This window comes from Saccoglossus kowalevskii, chromosome 11 (genome assembly GCF_978046115.1).
Source record: "Saccoglossus kowalevskii chromosome 11, keSacKowa6.1, whole genome shotgun sequence".
NCBI lineage: Eukaryota > Metazoa > Hemichordata > Enteropneusta > Harrimaniidae > Saccoglossus > Saccoglossus kowalevskii.
Window position 1 is genome coordinate 37,426,289 of NC_140651.1, and position 24,567 is coordinate 37,450,855.

The following is a 24,567-nucleotide window of genomic DNA, read 5'->3' on the forward strand; positions in this document are numbered from 1 at the left end:
ATTAAAGATATCATTACAAAATGAACAAATCTGAGAGAGGTCCAAATGTAGTACCTATATATGTAATATCAAAGCAATTGCACTTGCGGTTTTTAACAAGAAGTCGAAAATATCACTTTTTACCAAAAATGACAAAAATATTCACCAAAATTAGAGAATTGAAGATATCAACATGAAATGAACAAACCTAAGAGAGGTCTACCCAAGGTACATATACACCAAGTATCAAAGCATTCAGGCTTGTAGTTTTCAAGAAGAAGTTGAAAAAGTAAAACATTGACATGGACGACGACGGACGACGGACAATCACTCATATGATAAGCTCCGCTCGACAAAGTCGACAGCGGAGCTAACAAACATGTTCACAAAAAACACACACATTTTATTACAATATGATTTACATACCGTCTGAATTTACGGTGAAAGAAAGGGTAGGGTCTGTGGGGAAACAGCCGAAGACATTTATCATTATCTCTCATTTTGGTATGTTTTCGATCGTACGCAAACTGTCGACGCAAAGCAATTTTCCACCATGAGGTTTTTCAGCACGATTTGACCTGAATCAACTTCCTTTCATGTCTTTCATTAACCAATCAAAATGATGTGTCGTAATGATGAAATTTCCGATTATTGACGATGATTTTTTAACGCAATGTGGAAGTGAATTACCGCAATGTTAAAATGCGATCTGTATATAGCGGTGATTGCTACGAAACAACGATGATTTTTTCAATACTGGCGATTCACAATTTCCGAAATATAAACGACGGTTAACTTAGTGTGGAGGAAGAATTTAAACACCTTTTACGGTCGCCAACATGTCATATCTTTCAAACCCTAGGCCTTTTATGATAGTCTCAAAGTAAACCATGCCCAATAACCAGGTACATGACTTAACGATCACATTTTTGGCTTTTCGAAGGCTACTACTCAAAGAAATATGGATTACACCAGTATTGCAACATCGGGGTTCATCCTGAGTAAATGACAGAATAGAAAGGATGCAAACCACGTTTTACACGCATATTTTAAAGAATATCGTCAACGCCCAGTAAAAACACTCTCGGCTTATCATCGTGAATACCCTCAACTCGATAAATACCTAGTAAAAATAGAGGGATGGGCTTCATACTCGGGAGGGGCTTACGATCAGGGAAGTACGGTACTTTAACGAAACTGGGCTTCCACTCTCAGAATACTGTGGTTCAAACACATAATGCTCTAACCCAAGTTCTAAAAAGCACATTGTGCATATTAAAGTTGAGTTTATATTAGTAGAACACAATGCCTGGCAGCATGAACGGCTATGTACAATGGCGTATACGAATGCGATCAGATACTAAAACGTCATAGCTTTGAAAAGTACCCGGATGTTAAATATGTTCGTTCGTTATTTATTCCCCTCCATGAATGGCCTCCATGGTGTTTAATTGCAAGCACTTCAAATGCATATCCAAACTACAGTTATAATTAAAACAAAATTAAACCACTGCAATTTTATTTCGAATACAGTTTAGAAAATACACAACTATAAATTAAGGCCGCATTTAGATTCGCTTTAAATGGTTATTTCGCCGACTGCTCGCAAACTACGGTAAACAAGTATTTACCGACGACATGCTGCACGGTTCGGTAATCAGCAAGTATTTAACATTGATTTATTAACATGTATAACATCCCTCGGAGGGGATGAGAGGGGTTACAAAACACATGCATGTTGGTATTGGGTGCCTTATTACGGTGTAACATCAGGAAACTGGTAACATTAACGCCATCTTGAAGTTGTAAGGCTTCGTCCGCAACTATGCTCGTTAGCATAGGCGGCAGTTTCAAAGCGAGTAGAGCGCGAAGTACGTTTCACACGATCCGGGGCACATGGTGTTACTTTTTTTTTTTTTGTCATTAGCAAGTATAATTTGTTATGACTATATTCATCACTTTAAATTCCCAAATAAAGCGTGTAGTGGGTCAAACTGTTTCTAGGCAATCAATATCGTATAAAAAAAAAAAAGAGAGAAAACGTAAAGCTGTGTGAATGGATTGAAACTACTGCTGAAGATGGAAAACTACTACGGTAGTAAAACGGCAGTGTCAACGGAAAATTAGATGAGTGCACACTCTCTGCATAAACAGAAATGATGGCTTTGTTTATTTGGTCGATGTCGACGAGCAACAGATTTCCTGTACTCACTTTCTCGTCTGATCACCGGCCTCACGTATCGGTGTCGTCATCGGTTAAATAGTTGAAACTCTCACGTTGATGCAAATATTTCAGCCTAATCGTCCCTTTCGAACCACTAGCGAGGTTGGTCATAATATGACCAAGACGTGCTTGCTATCTGTTGCGATTCCGATGAAAAATTCTTAACAAATAAATATAAATTGCATAAACGAAGGGTGAGCGCGAAAGTCCTGTAATTTTGCATCGTAATCACAACAGGCTGCAGGCAAGTCTAAATTAGTAAATATGACCCTGAGTTGCAGATTTGTCTTTGCCTCGTCTGTCACTGGCATCTTTTCTTTCTTTTTTAACGCCATTACGTTAGTAAGATGGTGTTATTAAAATAGAATATAGAAAATGAAACGATTTCTCAGACGAAGTCTTGACTATAACAATGTTGACAATGGACGTTAGATAAATATGCATTGTTTGCGACAGGAAGCTTGTCACCCGTTCAGAATCATCAACAACAGAGTATTACCGGTAGTATACATATACATGGTATAAACATTATGCAAATATTAACAAAACGGTAGTAGTGTTACCATTTGAGCACTGGTCTTTCCGAAATTTCGAAAAGCTGGGATGATGAATTAAGGTACAAAGTAACCGTTTTATCAATTATTGGAAAATCAAGAAAAAAAAAGAATTTCCCTTCCCGCTACATTAAGATCAATATGGACTACCAAAATTTGGCGTTAATTTAAAACTAATCCACAGGCTGAGGGGGTTCCCGTATGCATGAGAGGCCCCCTAAATTTCTCTTCATATTTTTGAAGTACACCATGTGGCACATCAAAAATGTTTGAGTAGACTTTGGGTAACCCGGCAATAACCGAGAAAACTACGTCATAAGCCACGCCCATTGGCATTCTTTTGGAACTGATATTTAGGGGTAGGGGAAACATAAATCACTGTATCTTTGAAAGTATAAACCACAGAAAAATAAAATACCCCTTAAAATGTTTGTATTTGAGTACTCTATTCATTCAAATAATCATTATGCAAATTAGTATGTTAATGAGGTCATATAGGTCAAAAGGTCACTAAAATCCGGTAGGAGTGAAAATTTGACTGTTGCTTAAAAATACCCATCCAAATCATAGATTAATCTATTTTGACATTTGTGATGCATGGAAATGTTAGAAGAGATGCTACTGATTGTTTTGATATCCATTTTAGGCCCTTCTATGCCAGGGAACATTATATAATATAAATTGAAAAATGTAGTAGTTGGATATCGTGCACTGTAATGTTACTATTATAGTGTACAAGTACATGACATTGTACTAAAGTGTATATATCCATTCTTCCATTAATTAGTGACAACGTATTATCCCCATAGCCACTTTAACCATTTCAAACTGGATTTTTGCAATTATGAACAGTATTGGATGCAATGTCATGTTAACCATGTTTGTAGCCAAATAGTCATGCTGATTTTACCCATACCTTACATGTATCATGTGCTTTATCACTAAGGATTTCACACTGCACAGATGCAGTCATACACAGTGAGTTATCCAAGATTTCAACCGTGAATTGAACCAGATGGATTCTTGCATTGTACACTTTGCTCATCTCCCTGGAGACTTTGGCACTTGCAGAAACTTATGCAAGGAAGTCCACCTTTGCGATAGGCACATCTGTCATTGCTGCATTACTTGCAGTTGCAGAGGATTGTATACTCTTCAGGAATTGGTATCTGGCCTTTAATTGGCAGCAAAAGTTCATCTGTATTCTTGAAGCCAAAGGCAGTTGGATTCAGAAGTGTTGGCTTATGGGGGTGTAACAATGTCACCATCTCATAAGTTGCGTAATAGGCTCTACGGATGTGCTGTTGTACTGCATGGCTAGTTGGGGGAAGCTGATCGAAGGAGACCTCTTTTCTGTGTGGTAAATGTAGTCCTGTAGTTGATCCATTGTTGTGCACGTGGTATTCCTTTTAAGCACTTGGACCAAGTATGCCTCGCAGGATGCTGTAAAATCATCAGTACAACTTGATGCAGAATCCAAAGCACTGAGATACTCCAATGGATTCGCGCTCAAGGCTGCATGCTTTGTCCCCACTTTGCTGGTATAATCGCAGCCAGTCAATGTATGCACTAAGGGTAGCAAATAGCAAAGGTTCTTTCCGATTCTTGGTGCTAGTGTGTGAATTGGAATGTATCTTGTAGAATCCCCAACATCTGCTCTAATCCAAAGTTCCCTCAGACCCTCAGAATTGAAAATATCCCAGTAGTGCATGAAAAGAACAAGCACATCTGTGTCACCAGACAAGACAATAATACGTTGAGTTGCACTACTCACTGCATGCTTTGCATGGGGGATGATTCGAGCATCGGCCTCTTCTACATCAGAACACAGGTCTGGTATTTCAGCAGAATTGCCATCCATGATGCCCTTGCATGCAGCACTTTCAGATGCACCAGAAAAGTAACTTGCCACAACATAAACTGGGGAAGGTGTCTCTATTCCACGCGTCATGGCCTGAGTGTGAAGTAGCATCTGTAGTTTTAGTTTATTGTTGCTGGATGTCCAGAATCTGTCCATTTCTTTGGGTAAAGGTGTGTCGTAAAGTATGGAGTTCATTTCAATGGGGGCTTTGTTCTGACGGCGATTTCTCTCTGAATCTTTTATTGAACCCTCAACATAGGAGTCAAACACCAAATCCAGTCTGTCTGACCCCCGACTAACCACAGTGATGTAGTTCAGGAACTGTTCACAAAACTCACCAAAGGTCTGAATACCCTTTGTTTTTATCTTCCTTATGTTAGCCATCACATCAGCTATACAAGTAGTCTTTTCTGGGAACTCTTTCATCCTCGTCTATCAGTTTTGTCTCTAGATCCTGGGTAAGTGCACACTTTTGAGGTTTTTTCATCAGTCCCTCCGGATCAAACAGGTATGAGGTGGAGGAAACATCATACTGCAATAGCTCTTCCATGGTCCTTCCTCTGGCACGTGCCACTTCAATAGAGCGCCTCATTTGGGCATCTTCCTTCTTTTTCCCTTAGATGACTTTCCTTTGCTTTCCTTTTCCGGTTTATGAATGCTTAGAAATGTCTTCAGGTTTGTCCGATGAATTGTTGCTGAGAACCTCACTGACTTCACAACAAAGCGCTCTTTCATCAGAGATTCATATGCCTTGGTCCCAATTTCCATCACCGACAGTAACTGGCTTCTGATTTCGTCAGACATAACTTTTTGGGTGAGGATATTGTAAAGTTTCACTTGCTCAGGAACTAGCCGAAATGGGGTTTTATTCTTCTCTATTGTAGCAATGATGGCTTGCACTTTGAGCTCCCCTGATGTTATCTCTGCTTTACTTATAGCATGTTCTTCGGATAGACTGCTGTTGACCCCTGTTAACTCTCGGAATAAATTGCTAATGGCCAACATTTCATGGTATATCAGCTCCCACATTGCCACAAATCTCTTCTTCCTTGTGTTGCCAATGATTCCAGATGCACTCTTTTGCGACCTATTGATTGTCTGCTCTAAAGCCATATCAGCACCTACTGCGTTGAACTTCCCGTGTGTTCTCTTCACCACAAATTTACCATCAACGAAGGCCTGATATACGGCTGGTGCTTTCTCTGGTAGCTTGTGCATATCCTCCAGGTATAAAGAACACCATCTTAGGTAATTTGTTGAATCGAAGGCTGCAAAGATGGGAAGCAAGGTCTGAACAGCCTGGAGATGTAATGCCCAATCTCCATCTCTGTCAGCGCGAACAAGGTTTTCAACTTGCTGAATTAGGTGGATGAATGTGTCCCAATACTTGAAGGTTTCATTAGTGCTCCTTGCATGATCATTGAATTGGTTAAAGTTGCTGAAGAGATCACAGCTCTTTTCCTGAAAGTTCTGAAAAGTGGCTGAACTTTCTCTGTTTGATGAAGCAACCTTTATTTTTAGGTCCACCAACATATCCAGTTGCTCTTTATTGTGCATCTCTAGGTTGTCACTTTCCTTGAAAAGCGCTTCCCACTGTAACAGCAATAATGCCTCCTTCAATAACTGCAATCCTTTCAATGACCGGCTGTAGTTCTATCCACCAAGGACAGAGTCAACAACATTTAGTCCATTTAGCACTCTCTACAAAGATGCTTTCTGCTCCACTTCCTTTCAGGTATTTCCCTAGACAGCCAAGGGATCCCATGCATAGCACAGTGTCTTGAAATTCCTCTGGATGAATCAACTGGATTTCACGTGCTATGTGGTAGACACCCTCATCACATGCCACGGGTAGCTTCTACTGGTCAAGGTGCTGGAGTATTCCATTGATGTTCTTTAGGGCAGTATAGACTGTATCATACTGTGTCACGGGGTATGGGAGAACTGGGAGGAAACTTACTCTCTTCTGGGAAATGTCTTTCTCAGATAAAACAGCATTGGTTTCTCTTCAAGCTGGCATAGTCTGGTCAGTCGGTTTGATATTGACGGAGGTTTGGTTTTCAGACAAGTCTAATCGAGCATGAGACCAAGCTAGATCCTTTGACTTTACAGCCTGCAGAAGGTCCTGATCCACTAGGTGAGTTTCAGTGGCATAATCTGCTGAAATATTCTTGTAAATCACATGTGCGACTATATACATCATCCTGTAGAAATACAGTAGCTTCTAAGAATTTCCTAGCCCTATCTGTTTCTGAAATTCTAAATTTTTCGTACACATTTTTATGCTTGACATGCGTACATACTACACATTTTTGGCTGTAGATGTCACAATGAGGACTAGGATGAGAACGGGGTAAACCCCGTGATCGCACTCTACGCTGTTCGGCTAAGGGTGACTGATCACTTCTTTTCCTTTTTTCTGTTATCAAATTTAATGTTTTTCGCAATGTGTACTTCTTGTAAGAGTCATTTGTCATGTGATATACGAAATGTTCCTCGTGATCACCAAGCAATTTAAGTCTTTTGGTGACAGAGTCCTTCCGAATGTCTGCAGCTTCACGTATGAGTTTCCTACCATTTGGGTTGCTGATGGTTGGTTCAGACGTTGTTGTTTGGCAAATAATGCATTTCTCAACAGAAGGCGATTCTGCTGGGGAAGGCAACAGTTTCACTCTACTAGTGCCAGCCTCCATTTTAGGTATGTGCTGTCATTCCCTGAAATTGACCAAATGAAATCATAAGATGTCTACTACTGTAAGAACATCAGGGAACAGTCATACATTACAGGATACAATGGACAGCTATTTGTTTTTGTTTACATCTTACATACATTTACACATACAAAGCATTGGCACATGGTGGCCTACCAGGTACCTGTAAGCACATGATCTGTTCGTACACTGCATGCTTTGAACCTGAACTGTTTATTAATTACTTGATCTTTTAAAGCCAGAAATACTTACATTTTTGCAATGTAACCAGTTTTTTTTAGTTATTAGAAAGCTTCATATGGATGGGGATAGATTCCAATTATGGTAATTTTTACAATTCCTTATGATTCCTTGCGCAAAGCATTATCTGATTATCTGCTCCTAAAACCAAGAAGTTGTGTGGTGTCACCTATCAGACTAAGATATTAACACCATCTTCTGGGGAAAATTTAAACTGAAAGACTTACCTTCATTGAAACAAAATTTCCAAAGCAAGGGGGTTAAGGATGTTTCTCTCATCAGGTTCTGCAGCACTTTGCCTCCGAAGAATTTGAAAGATATTTGTTGTTTTCCCACCCTCTTGCAAAGATTGAAGCCAAAGACCATGAGAATAATGATTTCTTTATTTCAAAAGTGTGGCAAACATTTTAATGGCTAATAGAAGGCACAAACAAGATTGCACACTACGCTTATGCATATACTGTTTAACACTAGCGTTAGGGAATTTTTCAATTAATATCATGACTGTAATTTGGCATAAATTTACCTGAAAGATGTATCAAATTGATTATTAGCATCTCTTCTAACATTTCCATGCATCACAAATGTCAAAATAGATGAATTTATGATTTGGAAGGGTATTTTTGAAGAAACGGTCAAATTTTCACTCCAACTGGATTTTCGTGACCTTTTGACCTTTAAAGATCTCATTAACATTCTAATTTGCATAATGATTATTTGAATGAATAGAGTACTCAAATACAAACATTTCAAGGGGTAGTTTATTGATCTATGGTTTATACTGTCAAAAAAATACAGTGATTTATGTTTCCCCTACTGTAGTATTCTGTATTGTAGAGGTCGTGACCTTTGCTGACCTTTGCCCCCTCTACCCATGATGCAATATACCTTTAGAGTTAGCAACCAGTAATGGCTGCCCACTGAATAAATAGTTGAAGTTCATCTGTGTGTATCATTCACATCTCTAACCATCCATCGGTATATTATATCTGGCGACGAGGATTAAAGTTCAAGAGAACCTACCAAACCAATTTTGAGTGAAAACTGACTGTGGATGATTGAAAATGGCTGAAGGAAACGGAGCAGCTATTGTGGTGAATACGGCGCCTATAGATATTGGATGCCTACAAAGTTTTGATGTCAAAGAGGACCCAATTTCCATTTCTCAGCGATGGTAAAGATGGAGGAGAGCCTTTGAATTGTATTTGGTGGGAAAAGGTGTAACATCTGATTCACAGAAACGAGCATTACTGTTGCATACAGCTGGGTTAGAAGTACAAGAAATCTACTTCACCTTGGTAGGCGAAGATACAGAGAAAGATTACAAGGAAACTCTGCAAGTATTAAACAATCAATTTATACCCAAAACAAATGTACCGTTTGAGAGACACATGTTTAGACAAATTTGCCAGGCCAGTGATGAAACTGTTGACCAGTTTGTATGTAGGCTCAGACAACGTGCATCAACTTGTGAGTTTGGTGAACTTGGTGATGAATACATTAGAGATCAAGTTATTGATAAATGTCATGCACCAAATTTGCGTCGAAAATTTCTTGAGAGAGAAAATGCTACCCTGACAGATTTGTTGAAAATTGCACGGGCACAAGAGGCTGTGAATTCACAAATGCAGGCAATGGAAGACGACAAGAACTCTGTACAAGTTAATGCAATACGCAGTGGGAAGAAACCCAACCAGCGAGGGTATAACCAGGAGACGAAAAGCAAAACCTGTTTTAATTGTGGTAGAGTCGGACATTTTGCCAAAGATGCAGCATGTCCAGCCAAAAGACAAAAATGTAGAGCATGCGGTGAAATCGGACATTTCCAGCGTAAATGCTCAAAGAAACAGTCCGGTCCAATGTGGAGGCCAAACCGAAACTACAGTCGCGGAAGGGGCAGCACCAGAGGCCAAAATAGAGACAATGTCAACTACATTGAGAGTACATGCGACCAACTGGAGGATAAACCACCTCCGAAACCTGATTACGCCTTCACAATGGAAAATGGTTATAGTGCAGACAAAGGGACCACATCTCTTAATATTGGCGGTGTGGATTTGGATAATGTACTAATAGATTCAGGAGCTACATGCAACTTGGTAGGGAGATCTACGTGGGAATGGTTGAAATCCGAAGGGATACAGTGTACTTCGCGTAAAACCAACCGAGTGTTATTTGCATATGGTAGTGCAAATCCTGTACCAACATTAGGAACATTCACAACCAAAATTGTATCGCCAAATAATTATACATGTGTAACAGACTTTGTTGTCATACAAAATGAAGGGAAAACCTTGCTGTGCAGAGAAACTGCGGAAATACTTAACCTACTATGTGTTGGACCGATACATGTCAGTAATGTGGTTGACAAATATACAGATAAAGATATCCATGACGAGTATAAAGACATACTCAGTGGTGTAGGTCTTCTAAAGGACTACGAACTGAAACTCAACATAGACAAGTCTGTAAAACCAATTGCTCAATCAGTACGTAGAATTCCATATGCTTTAAGAGAGAAAGTTGATGCAAAACTGGATGAACTACTGTCAATGGGCATTATTGAGGAGATACCAGAGGGACCGACTGAATGGGTCTCGCCTTTGGTAGTTGTACCAAAGCCCGACGGTGACGTGCGTATCTGCGTAGACATGCGGCGAGCCAATGAGGCAATCATACGAGAACGTCAACCAATTCCTACTGTTGAAGAACTGCTCCATGACTTAATGGCAGCACGGTATTTAGCCGCCTTGACCTCAAATGGGGATTTCATCAAATTCAATTGAGTGAGGAGAGCAGACATATTACTACGTTTGCGACACATCGTGGACTATATAGATACACCCGGCTAATGTTTGGGGTTAATTCGGCACCCGAGAAATACCAACAGATAATTCATGATGTATTTCGTGACTGTGCCGGTGTTGCAAATATGACAGATGATGTAATAATATATGGGAATGGTATCAAGGAACACGACGAGAGGTTATTCGCAGCGTTGAATCGTGTGAGACAAGTCGGACTTACAATGAATCCCAGTAAATGTAAATTCCGGTTATCGAAACTGACATTCTTTGGACATGAAATAACTCGGAGGGGGATAAACCCTAGTGAAGAGAAAGTTGCTGCAATTCAAGAAGCAGAACCCCCAACGAACGCAAGCGAGGCAAGATCGATATAGTCAGACCGAAAAAGGAGCACTAGCGTTAGTGTGGTCCTGTGAGCAGTTCAATATGTACGTCTTCGGAAGAGAAGTCGAGTTGGAAACTGATCACAAACCGTTAGAGTGCATATTTTCGCGAAAATCAAAACCATCAGCACGCATAGAGCGATGGGTACTAAGACTACAAGCGTATAATTTGAAAGTAGTCTATAGACCGGGAAAGACTAACATAGCAGACGCGTTGTCAAGACTAAATTCACAAACACATCGTGATAAAGGAGAGAATGACGACTACGTACGTGTTGTCATTGATAACAGTGTACCGATTGCGTTGACAGCCAGGGAAATTGGAAAAACATCGAGTGATGATTCTGAACTAAACTGCGTTAGAGAATGCGTCAGAACCGGAGACTGGAACAATTGTAATATACAATCGTATCTACACGTGAAAAGTGAACTAGGTGTTTTCGAAGAATTGTTACTACGTGGTACCAGAATCGTAATTCCGTATTCTTCGAGGAGTCGCGTTTTAGAATTGGCACACGAGGGGCACCAAGGCATTGTGAAAATGAAAAATAGATTACGCACAAAAGTATGGTGGCCGAAAATGGATAGAGACGTGGAACAAATATGTAAAACATGTCACGGTTGCCAAGTTGTTGGCGAATACTCACTTCCGGAGCCAATGTCTCGCGTAATACCACCGAGTGGACCATGGCAAGACTGTAGCACTGATTTATTAGGTCCACTACCCTCCGGAGAGCATATACTCGTTGTCGTGGACTATTACAGTCGTTATTACGAGGTAGTCATATTAAAGTCAACTACAAGTACCAAAATCATTGAAGCTTTAACTCCAATATTCGCTCGATTTGGAGTACCCCACACATTAAGAACTGACAATGGATCACAACTCGTATCTGATGAGTTTGAAGCATACCTGGACGAAAATGACATCGAACATAGAACCACAACACCACTATGGCCACAAGCTAATGGCGAGGTAGAAAGGCAAAATCGTACGTTAATGAAAGCCATACGGATAGCACAAGTAGAGGCGAAAGACTGGCGTAAGGAACTGTCAAAATTCCTTATCGCATACTGCTCTACTCCTCAGGCAACTACAGGAGCTACGCCCTATTACTTAATGTTCGGTCGCGAGATGAGATCGAAATTACCCAAGTTGCGTCGTGAGGGTACTACTATAAATGAGGAAATCCGCGATCGTGACTGGTCAAGAAAACTAGTGGGGAAAACATCTGCAGATGCAAAGCGCCAGGCAACCAGCAGTTCTGTACAAATAGGTGACAAAGTGCTGTTGAAAAGCAAAGCGCCAGGCAACCAGCAGTTCTGTACAAATAGGTGACAAAGTGCTGTTGAAAAGCAAAGCGCCAGGCAACCAGCAGTTCTGTACAAATAGGTGACAAAGTGCTGTTGAAAAATACAAAAACCAATAAATTGTCACCTAACTTCATTCCTGATCCCTGTGAAGTTCTCGATAATTAACTCTTGACATTATGATATAATTCCAGTGTTTTCAGAGTTAAATTGTGGGAAATGTTATTCCATTTTCAAATTGAACAATGTTAGTGTTATATCGTGTTTCTCGTTTAAAACATTCAAAATTTGTTAACAATGTTAAGTTAATGACATTAAGGACACTAGTGTAGCATTATTTTATGGTGATACTGCCTATATCCATATTTTCGGTTGATATACATGTAATTTGAAAAGAGGAGGGATGTAGTATTCTGTATTGTAGAGGTCGTGACCTTTGCTGACCTTTGCCCCCTCTACCCATGATGCAATATACCTTTAGAGTTAGCAACCAGTAATGGCTGCCCACTGAATAAATAGTTGAAGTTCATCTGTGTGTATCATTCACATCTCTAACCATCCATCAGTATATTATACCTACCCCTAAATATCAGTTCCAAAAGAGCGCCAATGGGCGTAGCTTATGACGTAATTTTCTCGGTTATTGCCGGGTTACCCAAAGTCTACCCAAACATTTTTGATGTGCCACATGGTGTACTTCAAAAATATGAAGAGAAATTTAGGGGGCCTCTCATGCACACGGGGACCCCCTCAGCCTAAGGACTAAACAAGCAGCCTATCGGCTGAGATAGCTCCGCTGTTAGCAATGCACATTTCAATTAAAGAACTGAAGATATCATCAGAAAATGAACAATATGAATAGTATCAATGCAATGGGACTTACAGTTTTTAACAAGAATTCGAAAATATCACTTTCTACCAAAAACGACAAAAATATTCACCAAAATTAGAGAATTGAAGATATCATCTTGAAATGAACAAATCTGAGAAAGGTCTACATGTAGTATCTATATATGTAATATCAAAGCAATCAGACTTACAGTTTTTAACAAGAAGTCGAAAATATCACTTTCTACCAAAAATGACAAAAATATTCACCAAAATTAGAGAATTAAAGATATCATTACAAAATGAACAAATCTGAGAGAGGTCCACATGTAGTACCTATATATGTAATATCAAAGCAATTGGATTTGCGGTTTTTAACACGAAGTCGAAAATATCACTTTTTACCAAAAATATTCACCAAAATTAGAGAATTGAAGATATCAACATGAAATGAACAAACCTAAAAGAGGTCTACCCAAGGTACATATACACCAAGTATCAAAACATTCAGGCTTGTAGTTTTCAAGAAGAAGTCGAAAAAGTAAAACATTGACACGGACGACGACGGACAATCACTCATATGATAAGCTCCGCTCGACAAAGTCGACAGCGGAGCTAAAAATAAACCATAATTTTCAGTAATACTGACTTATGATACAAAAATAATTACGTTCATACCACTAACCAACATCGTTTTTGTTTACTTTTCACAACTGTTACAAAGTATTTCATTTCTGGTGGTTAAAATACCAGCTGATCGATCATAGACCACAAGTATTGAGTCCGTTTATGATCTAAACGAAGGCAGACGATTGCAAACAACTGCTGCCATGGCAAACGTTGCACGTCGTGAATGATTTTTTTTTCACTGCATGCAAATTATTTTCTTTGATGCACTCAACAAAGTCAAAGAAGACGTACAACATTTGTTGCAGAACGCATGAAAAATACTTTGCGTTCCACTCGCTTTGAAGCTGCCGCCTATGCTAATAAGCATAGTCGTCGGGACGAAGCCTTACAACTCCAAGATGGCGATAATGTAACACTGTATTAAATAGGCAGTCAAAACCAACATGCACGTTACACTATTTAATTTTTCTAGCCAGCGGTGTGATGTGTCTAATAACCGTAATCGTGTCATTTGTTTGGTCCCACAATTTGTCTTCCACGTGCTTGCCGATTACCGAACAGTGCGGCATGTCGCCGGTACATAGTGTTTACACACTTTTTTACCATTTTACTTAATTTTTTTATAAGTAAAATTGGGTGGACATCGACCATTGGGATTCGCGCTGTTCGACCAATCAACCAATAGGAATCGTGCTCTTCGCAGAGTGACACTGCGATCCTGTCGCAGAGTGCAATAATCGACATTCGGCGAGTCGCACAATCGCGTCGCAGAGTTAGTTTTTAGACCCCCATACATACATGCATGTTCACATATCACTGTTATGTTTACTGACCTGTTTGCTTTGTTCTTCCATTTCCTGTACAATAAAATCCCACCTCTTTATAAACTGCTCTAATTGTACTTGAATGTCTTCAGCAGCCGCGTTATTTCTTTCAAGATAATTTACTACTTCTTGAGCACTGCGATTCAGACTAGCAAATTTACTGTGCTGTCTCTCCAGATCTTGTTCTAACATCTATTGCAATAAATATGCGAGAAAATAAAATGAGTACCATAATTGACATAGCTATAGCTAGACTGAGTGGTTATTTTGAAAAGACTTACACACTGTGAGAATGATACCAGACTGGCACATTGTGAGAAAGATACCAGACTCACACATTGTGACAAAGATACCAGACTCACACATTTTGAAAAAGATACCAGACTCACACATTGTGACAAAGATACCAGACTCACACATTGTTAGAAACAAACAAGACTCACACATTGTGAAAAAGATACCAGACTCACACATTGTGAAAAAGATACCAGACTCACACATTGTGAAAAAGATACCAGACTCACACATTGTAAGAAAGATACCAGACTCACACATTGTAAGAAAGATACCAGACTCACACATTGTAAGAAAGATACCAGACTCACACATTGTAAGAAAGATACCAGACTCACACATTGTAAGAAAGATACCAGACTCACACATTTTAAGAAAGATACCAGACTCGCACATTGTGAGAAAGATTCCAGACTCACACATTGTGACAAAGATACCAGACTCACACATTGTGAAACAGATACCAGACTCACACATTGTGAGAAAGATACTAGACTCACACATTGTGAAAAATATACCAGACTCACACATTGTGAAACAGATACCAGACTCACACATTGTGAAACAGATACCAGACTCACACATTGTGAGAAAGATACTAGACTCACACATTGTGAAAAAGATACCAGACTCACACATTGTGAGAAAGATACTAGACTTACACATTGTGAAAAAGATACCAGACTTACACATTGTGAAAAGATACCAGACTCACACATTGTTAAAGATACCAGACTCGCACATTGTTAGAAACATACTAGACTCACACATTGTGAAAAAGATACCAGACTCACACATTGTGAGAAAGATACTAGACTTACACATTGTGAAAAAGATACCAGACTTACACATTGTGAAAAGATACCAGACTCACACATTGTTAAAGATACCAGACTCACACATTGTTAGAAACATACCAGACTCACACATTGTGAAAAACATACCAGACTCACACATTGTGAGAAAGATACCAGACTTACACATTGTGAGAAAGATACCAGACTTACACATTGTGAAAAAGATACCAGACTCACACATTGTGAAAAAGTTACCAGACTCACACATTGTGAAAAAGTTACCAGACTTACACATTGTGAAAAAGATACCAGACTCACACATTGTTAGAAATATACCAGATTTTACACATTGTGAAAAAGATACCAGACTTACACATTGTGAGAAAGATACCAGACTTACACATTGTGAAAAAGATACCAGACTCACACATTGTGAAAAAGTTACCAGACTTACACATTGTGAAAAAGATACCAGACTCGCACATTGTGAGAAAGATACCAGACTCACACATTGTGACAAAGATACCAGACTCACACATTGTGAGAAAGATACCAGACTTACACATTGTGAAAAAGATACCAGACGTACACATTGTGAAAAGATACCAGACTCACACATTGTTAAAGATACCAGACTCACACATTGTGACAAAGATACCAGACTCACACATTGTTAGAAACAAACCAGACTCACACATTGTGAAAAAGATACCAGACTCACACATTGTGAAAAAGATACCAGACTCACACATTGTAAGAAAGATACCAGACTCACACATTGTAAGAAAGATACCAGACTCACACATTGTGAAAAAGATACCAGACTCACACATTGTGAGAAAGATACCAGACTCACACATTGTGAAAAAGTTACCAGACTTACACATTGTGAAAAAGTTACCAGACTTACACATTGTGAAAAAGTTACCAGACTTACACATTGTGAGAAAGATACCAGACTTACACATTGTGAAAAAGATACCAGACTTACACATTGTAAAAAAGATACCAGACTCACACATTGTGAAAAAGTTACCGACTTACACATAGTGAAAAAGTTACCAGACTTACACATTGTGAGAAAGATACCAGACTTACATATTGTGAAAACGATACCAGACTTACACATTGTGAAAAAGATACCAGACTTACACATTGTGAGAAAGACATCAGACCACCCATTGTGAGAAAGATACCAGACTTACACATTGTGAGAAAGATATCAGACTCACACATTTTGAAAAATATATCAGACTCACACATTTTGAAAAAGATATCAGACTCACACAGTGTGAGAAAGATATCAGACTTTACACATTGTGAAAAAGATACCAGAATCACACATTGTGAGAAAGATACCTGACTCACACATTGTGAAAAAGTTACCAGACTTACACATTGTGAAAAAGTTACCAGACTTACACATTGTGAAAAAGTTACCAGACTTACACATTGTGAGAAAGATACCAGACTTACACATTGTTAGAAATATACCAGATTTTACACATTGTGAAAAAGATACCAGACTTACACATTGTGAGAAAGATACCAGACTTACACATTGTGAGAAAGATACCAGACTTACACATTGTGAAAAAGATACCAGACTCACACATTGTGAAAAAGTTACCAGACTCGCACATTGTGAGAAAGATACCAGACTCACACATTGTGACAAAGATACCAGACTCACACATTGTGAGAAAGATACCAGACTTACACATTGTGAAAAAGATACCAGACGTACACATTGTGAAAAGATACCAGACTCACACATTGTTAAAGATACCAGACTCACACATTGTGACAAAGATACCAGACTCACACATTGTTAGAAACAAACCAGACTCACACATTGTGAAAAAGATACCAGACTCACACATTGTGAAAAAGATACCAGACTCACACATTGTAAGAAAGATACCAGACTCACACATTGTAAGAAAGATACCAGACTCACACATTGTGAAAAAGATACCAGACTCACACATTGTGAGAAAGATACCAGACTCACACATTGTGAAAAAGTTACCAGACTTACACATTGTGAAAAAGTTACCAGACTTACACATTGTGAAAAAGTTACCAGACTTACACATTGTGAGAAAGATACCAGACTTACACATTGTGAAAAAGATACCAGACTTACACATTGTGAAAAAGATACCAGACTCACACATTGTGAAAAAGATACCAGACTCACACATTGTGAAAAAGTTACCGACTTACACATAGTGAAAAAGTTACCAGACTTACACATTGTGAGAAAGATACCAGACTTACACATTGTGAAAAAGATACCAGACTTACACATTGTGAAAAAGATACCAGACTTACGCATTGTGAGAAAGATATCAGACCACCCATTGTGAGAAAGATACCAGACTTACACATTGTGAGAAAGATATCAGACTCACACATTTTGAAAAATATATCAGACTCACACATTTTGAAAAAGATATCAGACTCACAGTGTGAGAAAGATATCAGACTTTACACATTGTGAAAAAGATACCAGAATCACACATTGTGAGAAAGATACCAGACTTACACATTGTGAGAAAGATACCAGACTTACACATTTTGAGAAAGATACCAGACTTACACATTTTGAGAAAGATACCAGACTTACACATTGTGAGAAAGATACCAGACTTACACATTGTTAGAAAGATACCAGACTTACACATTGTTAGAAAGATACCAGACTTACACATTGTGAGAAAGATACCAGACTCACACATTGTGAAAAAGTTACCAGACTTACACATTGTGAAAAAGTTACCAGACTTACACATTGTGAAAAAGTTACCAGACTTACACATTGTGAGAAAGATACCAGACTTACACATTGTGAAAAAGATACCAGACTTACACATTGTGAAAAAGATACCAGACTTACACATTGTGAAAAAGATACCAGACTCACACATAGTGAAAAAGTTACCAGACTTACACATTGTGAGAAAGATACCAGACTCACACATTGTGAGAAAGATATCAGACCACCCATTGTGAGAAAGATACCAGACTTACACATTGTGAGAAAGATATCAGACTCACACATTTTGAAAAAGATATCAGACTCACACAGTGTGAGAAAGATATCAGACTCACACATTGTGAGAAAGATATCAGACTTTACACATTGTGAAAAAGATACCAGACTTACACATTGTGAAAAAGATACCAGAATCACACATTTTGAGAAAGATACCAGACTTACACATTGTGAGAAAGATACCAGACTCACACATTGTGAGAAAGATACCAGACTCACACATTGTGAGAAAGATACCAGACTCACACATTGTGAAAAGATACCAGACTTACACATTGTTAGAAAGATACCAGACTTACACATTGTTAGAAAGATATCAGACTTACACATTGTGAGAAAGATACCAGACTTACACATTGTGAGAAAGATACCAGACTTTACACATTGTGAAAAAGATACCAGAATCACACATTGTGAGAAAGATACCAGACTTACACATTGTGAAAAAGATACCAGACTTACACATTGTGAGAAAGATACCAGACTTACACATTGTGAAAAAGATACCAGACTTACACATTGTGAGAAAGATACCAGACTTACACATTGTGAGAAAGATACCAGACTTTACACATTGTGAAAAAGATACCAGACTTACACATTGTGAGAAAGATACCAGACTCACACATTGTGAGAAAGATACCAGACTTACACATTGTGAAAAAGATACCAGAATCACACATTGTGAGAAAGATACCAGACTTACACATTTTGAGAAAGATACCAGACTTACACATTGAGAAAGATATCAGACTCACACATTGTGAGAAAGATACCAGACTCACACATTGTGAGAAAGATACCAGACTCACACATTGTGAGAAAGATACCAGACTCACACATTGTGAAAAGATACCAGACTTACACATTGTTAGAAAGATACCAGACTTACACATTGTTAGAAAGATACCAGACTTACACATTGTTAGAAAGATATCAGACTCACACATTGTGAGAAAGATACCAGACTTACACATTGTGAAAAAGATACCAGACTTACACATTGTGAGAAAGATATCAGACTCACACATTGTGAAAAAGATACCAGACTTACACATTGTGAGAAAGATACTTGACTTACACATTGTGAGAAAGATACTTGACTTACACATTGTGAGAAAGATATCAGACACACACATTGTGAGAAAGATACCAGACTCACCTTTAATGTCTTTACTCTTGTAACAACTTCATGAGGATCACTTATATCTTTTGTTTTCATTTCTTTTAGAATTTTCTCCTTTTCTTGCAACCAGTCACTAAATTTGATAGTCTCCTCACGAAAATGTTGCCATTTGGTTAATACTTCTTGTAAAATAGACCATCGTTGTTCTGTCCACATACACACTTTAGTCCATCTCTCTCCAAGTCTTTGCAATTGTTCCTCAAGTGCTTGAGTTGCTGTCAAATATTGCATCATAATGTAACATTCATATTATAAAGTTCTAATAATTTAATATCTGGTAGTTATATTACCTCAATTAACAGCCGTGTTTATGTCACAGTTCTGAAAACATGGTTTTATTAGAGGAAGATCAACTGTTACCAACTTAGTGTCTTACACAGATTATACTACCAAAACCATTGATACAGTTAACCAAGTTGCACCATTTATTTAGCTTTCTTTTTATGGAATTGATTGAAATTTATTGCGATGGTTTAAATCTTATTAGTTAAAGTGAGTAATTCTGGTGTGTATGCGAGTGAAAACCTGTATCTCATGATAGTTAAAGTGAGTAATTCTGGTGTGTATGCGAGTGAAAACCTGTACCTCATGGTAGTTAAAGTGAGTAATTCTGGTGTGTATGTGAGTGAAAACCTATATCTCATGGTAGTTAAAGTGAGTAATTCTGGTGTGTATGTGAGTGAAAACCTGTATCTCATGGTAGTTAAAGTGAGTAATTCTGGTGTGTATGTGAGTGAAAACCTATATCTCATGGTAGTTAAAGTGAGTAATTCTGGTGTGTATGCGAGTGAAAACCTGTATCTCATGGTAGTTAAAGTGAGTAATTCTGGTGTGTATGTGAGTGAAAACCTGTATCTCATGGTAGTTAAAGTGAGTAATTCTGGTGTGTATGTGAGTGAAAACCTATATCTCATGGTAGTTAAAGTGAGTAATTCTGGTGTGTATGCGAGTGAAAACCTGTATCTCATGGTAGTTAAAGTGAGTAATTCTGGTGTGTATGTGAGTGAAAACCTGTATCTCATGGTAGTTAAAGTGAGTAATTCTGGTGTGTATGTTAGTGAAAACCTATATCTCATGGTAGTTAAAGTGAGTAATTCTGGTGTGTATGTGAGTGAAAACCTGTATCTCATGGTAGTTAAAGTGAGTAATTCTGGTGTGTATGTGAGTGAAAACCTGTATCTCATGGTAGTTAAAGTGAGTAATTCTGGTGTGTATGTTAGTGAAAACCTATATCTCATGGTAGTTAAAGTGAGTAATTCTGGTGTGTATGCGAGTGAAAACCTGTATCTCATGGTAGTTAAAGTGAGTAATTCTGGTGTGTATGTGAGTGAAAACCTGTATCTCATGGTAGTTAAAGTGAGTAATTCTGGTGTGTATGTTAGTGAAAACCTATATCTCATGGTAGTTAAAGTGAGTAATTCTGGTGTGTATGCGAGTGAAAACCTGTATCTCATGGTAGTTAAAGTGAGTAATTCTGGTGTGTATGTGAGTGAAAACCTGTATCTCATGGTAGTTAAAGTGAGTAATTCTGGTGTGTATGTTAGTGAAAACCTATATCTCATGGTAGTTAAAGTGAGTAATTCTGGTGTGTATGTGAGTGAAAACCTGTATCTCATGGTAGTTAAAGTGAGTAATTCTGGTGTGTATGTGAGTGAAAACCTGTATCTTATGATAGTTAAAGTGAGTAATTCTGGTGTGTATGTGAGTGAAAACTTGTATCTCATGATAGTTAAAGTGAGTAATTCTGGTGTGTATGTGAGTGAAAACTTGTATCTCATGATAGTTAAAGTGAGTAATTCTGGTGTGTATGTTAGTGAAAACCTGTATCTCATGATAGTTAAAGTGAGTAATTCTGGTGTGTATGTTAGTGAAAACCTGTATCTCATGATAGTTAAAGTGAGTAATTCTGGTGTGTATGTTAGTGAAAACCTGTATCTCATGATAGTTAAAGTGAGTAATTCTGGTGTGTATGTGAGTGAAAACCTGTATCTCATGATAGATAAAGTGAGTAATTCTGGTGTGTATGTTAGTGAAAACCTGTATCTCATGATAGTTAAAGTGAGTAATTCTGGTGTGTATGTTAGTGAAAACCTGTATCTCATGATAGTTAAAGTGAGTAATTCTGGTGTGTATGTTAGTGAAAACCTGTATCTCATGATAGTTAAAGTGAGTAATTCTGGTGTGTAAGCGAGTAAAAACTTGTATCTCATGGTAGTTAAAGTGAGTAATTCTGGTGTGTATGTTAGTGAAAACCTGTATCTCATGATAGTTAAAGTGAGTAATTCTGGTGTGTATGCGAGTGAAAACCTGTATCTCATGGTAGTTAAAGTGAGTAATTCTGGTGTGTACGTTAGCGAAAACCTGTATCTCATGGTAGTTAAAGTGAGTAATTCTGGTGTGTATGCGAGTGAGAACCTGTATCTCATGATAGTTAAAGTGAGTAATTCTGGTGTGTATGCGAGTAAAAACCTGTATCTCATGGTAGTTAAAGTGAGTAATTCTGGTGTGTATGCGAGTAAAAACCTGTATCTCATGGTAGTTAAAGTGAGTAATTCTGGTGTGTATGCGAGTGAGAACCTGTATCTCATGATAGTTAAAGTGAGTAATTCTGGTGTGTATGCGAGTAAAAACCTGTATCTCATGGTAGTTAAAGTGAGTAATTCTGGTGTGTATGCGAGTAAAAACTTGTATCTCATGGTAGTTAAAGTGAGTAATTCTGGTGTGTATGTTAGTGAAAACTTGTATCTCATGATAGTTAAAGTGAGTAATTCTGGTGTGTACGTTAGCGAAAACCTGTATCTCATGGTAGTTAAAGTGAGTAATTCTGGTGTGTATGCGAGTGAGAACCTGTATCTCATGATAGTTAAAGTCAGTAATTCTGGTGTGTATGCGAGTAAAAACCTGTATCTCATGGTAGTTAAAGTGAGTAATTCTGGTGTGTATGCGAGTAAAAACCTGTATCTCATGGTAGTTAAAATGAGTAATTCTGGTGTGTATTCGGGTGAAAACCTGTATCTCATGATAGTTAAAGTGAGTAATTCTGGTGTGTATGTTAGTGAAAACCTGTATCGCATGATAGTTAAAGTGAGTAATTCTGGTGTGTATGTGAGTGAAAACCTGTATCTCATGATAGTTAAAGTGAGTAATTCTGGTGTGTATGTTAGTGAAAACCTGTATCTCATGATAGTTAAAGTGAGTAATTCTGGTGTGTATGCGAGTGAAAACCTGTATCTCATGGTAGTTAAAGTGAGTAATTCTGGTGTGTATGCGAGTGAAAACCTGTATCTCATGGTAGTTAAAGTGAGTAATTCTGGTGTGTATGTTAGTGAAAACCTGTATCTCATGATAGTTAAAGTGAGTAATTCTGGTGTGTATGTTAGTGAAAACCTGTATCTCATTGTAGTTAAAGTGAGTAATTCTGGTGTGTATGTGAGTGAAAACCTATATCTCATGGTAGTTAAAGTGAGTAATTCTGGTGTGTATGTGAGTGAAAACCTGTATCTCATGGTAGTTAAAGTGAGTAATTCTGGTGTGTATGCGAGTAAAAACTTGTATCTCATGATAGTTAAAGTGAGTAATTCTGGTGTGTATGCGAGTAAAAACTTGTATCTCATGATAGTTAAAGTGAGTAATTCTGATGTGTATGTGAGTAAAAACCTGTATCTCATGGTAGTTAAAGTGAGTAATTCTGGTGTGTATGCGAGTAAAAACCTGTATCTCATGGTAGTTAAAGTGAGTAATTCTGGTGTGTATGTGAGTGAAAACCTGTATGTCATGGTAGTTAAAGTGAGTAATTCTGGTGTGTATGTGAGTGAAAACCTATATCTCATGGTAGTTAAAGTGAGTAATTCTGGTGTGTATGTGAGTGAAAACCTGTATCTCATGGTAGTTAAAGTGAGTAATTCTGGTGTGTATGCGAGTAAAAACTTGTATCTCATGATAGTTAAAGTGAGTAATTCTGGTGTGTATGCGAGTAAAAACTTGTATCTCATGATAGTTAAAGTGAGTAATTCTGGTGTGTATGCGAGTGAGAACCTGTATCTCATGATAGTTAAAGTGAGTAATTCTGGTGTGTATGCGAGTAAAAACCTGTATCTCATGGTAGTTAAAATGAGTAATTCTGGTGTGTATTCGGGTGAAAACCTGTATTTCATGGTAGTTAAAGTGAGTAATTCTGGTGTGTATGCGAGTAAAAACTTGTATGTCATGATAGTTAAAGTGAGTAATTCTGGTGTGTATGTGAGTAAAAACCTGTATCTCATGGTAGTTAAAGTGAGTAATTCTGGTGTGTATGCGAGTGAAAACCTGTATCTCATGGTAGTTAAAGTGAGTAATTCTGGTGTGTATGCGAGTGAAAACCTGTATCTCATGGTAGTTAAAGTGAGTAATTCTGGTGTGTATGTTAGCGAAAACCTGTATCTCATGATAGTTAAAGTGAGTAATTCTGGTGTGTATGCGAGTAAAAACTTGTATCTCATGATAGTTAAAGTGAGTAATTCTGGTGTGTATGCGAGTGAGAACCTGTATCTCATGATAGTTAAAGTGAGTAATTCTGGTGTGTATGCGAGTAAAAACCTGTATCTCATGGTAGTTAAAATGAGTAATTCTGGTGTGTATTCGGGTGAAAACCTGTATTTCATGGTAGTTAAAGTGAGTAATTCTGGTGTGTATGTTAGTGAAAACCTGTATCTCATGATAGTTAAAGTGAGTAATTCTGGTGTGTATGTTAGTGAAAACCTGTATCGCATGATAGTTAAAGTGAGTAATTCTGGTGTGTATGTGAGTGAAAACCTGTATCTCATGATAGTTAAAGTGAGTAATTCTGGTGTGTATGTTAGTGAAAACCTGTATCTCATGATAGTTAAAGTGAGTAATTC

At 38.1% G+C, this 24,567-nt stretch overlaps 1 protein-coding gene across 4 annotated transcripts in view; it reads right to left on the reverse strand.

Moving 5' to 3' along the window:
• Positions 1 to 24,567, reverse strand: part of LOC100378265 (dystrophin-like) — a 322,146-nt gene that overhangs the window by 174,007 nt on the left and 123,572 nt on the right. For all 4 annotated transcript variants that reach the window (XM_085505169.1, XM_085505170.1, XM_085505172.1 and 1 more), the window contains 2 exons: positions 19,667 to 19,905; positions 14,362 to 14,544 (listed from right to left, as the gene is read on the reverse strand). In XM_085505169.1, the coding sequence (XP_085361295.1) occupies positions 14,362 to 14,544; positions 19,667 to 19,905 (422 nt within the window). The remainder of the gene's footprint in view (positions 1 to 14,361; positions 14,545 to 19,666; positions 19,906 to 24,567) is intronic.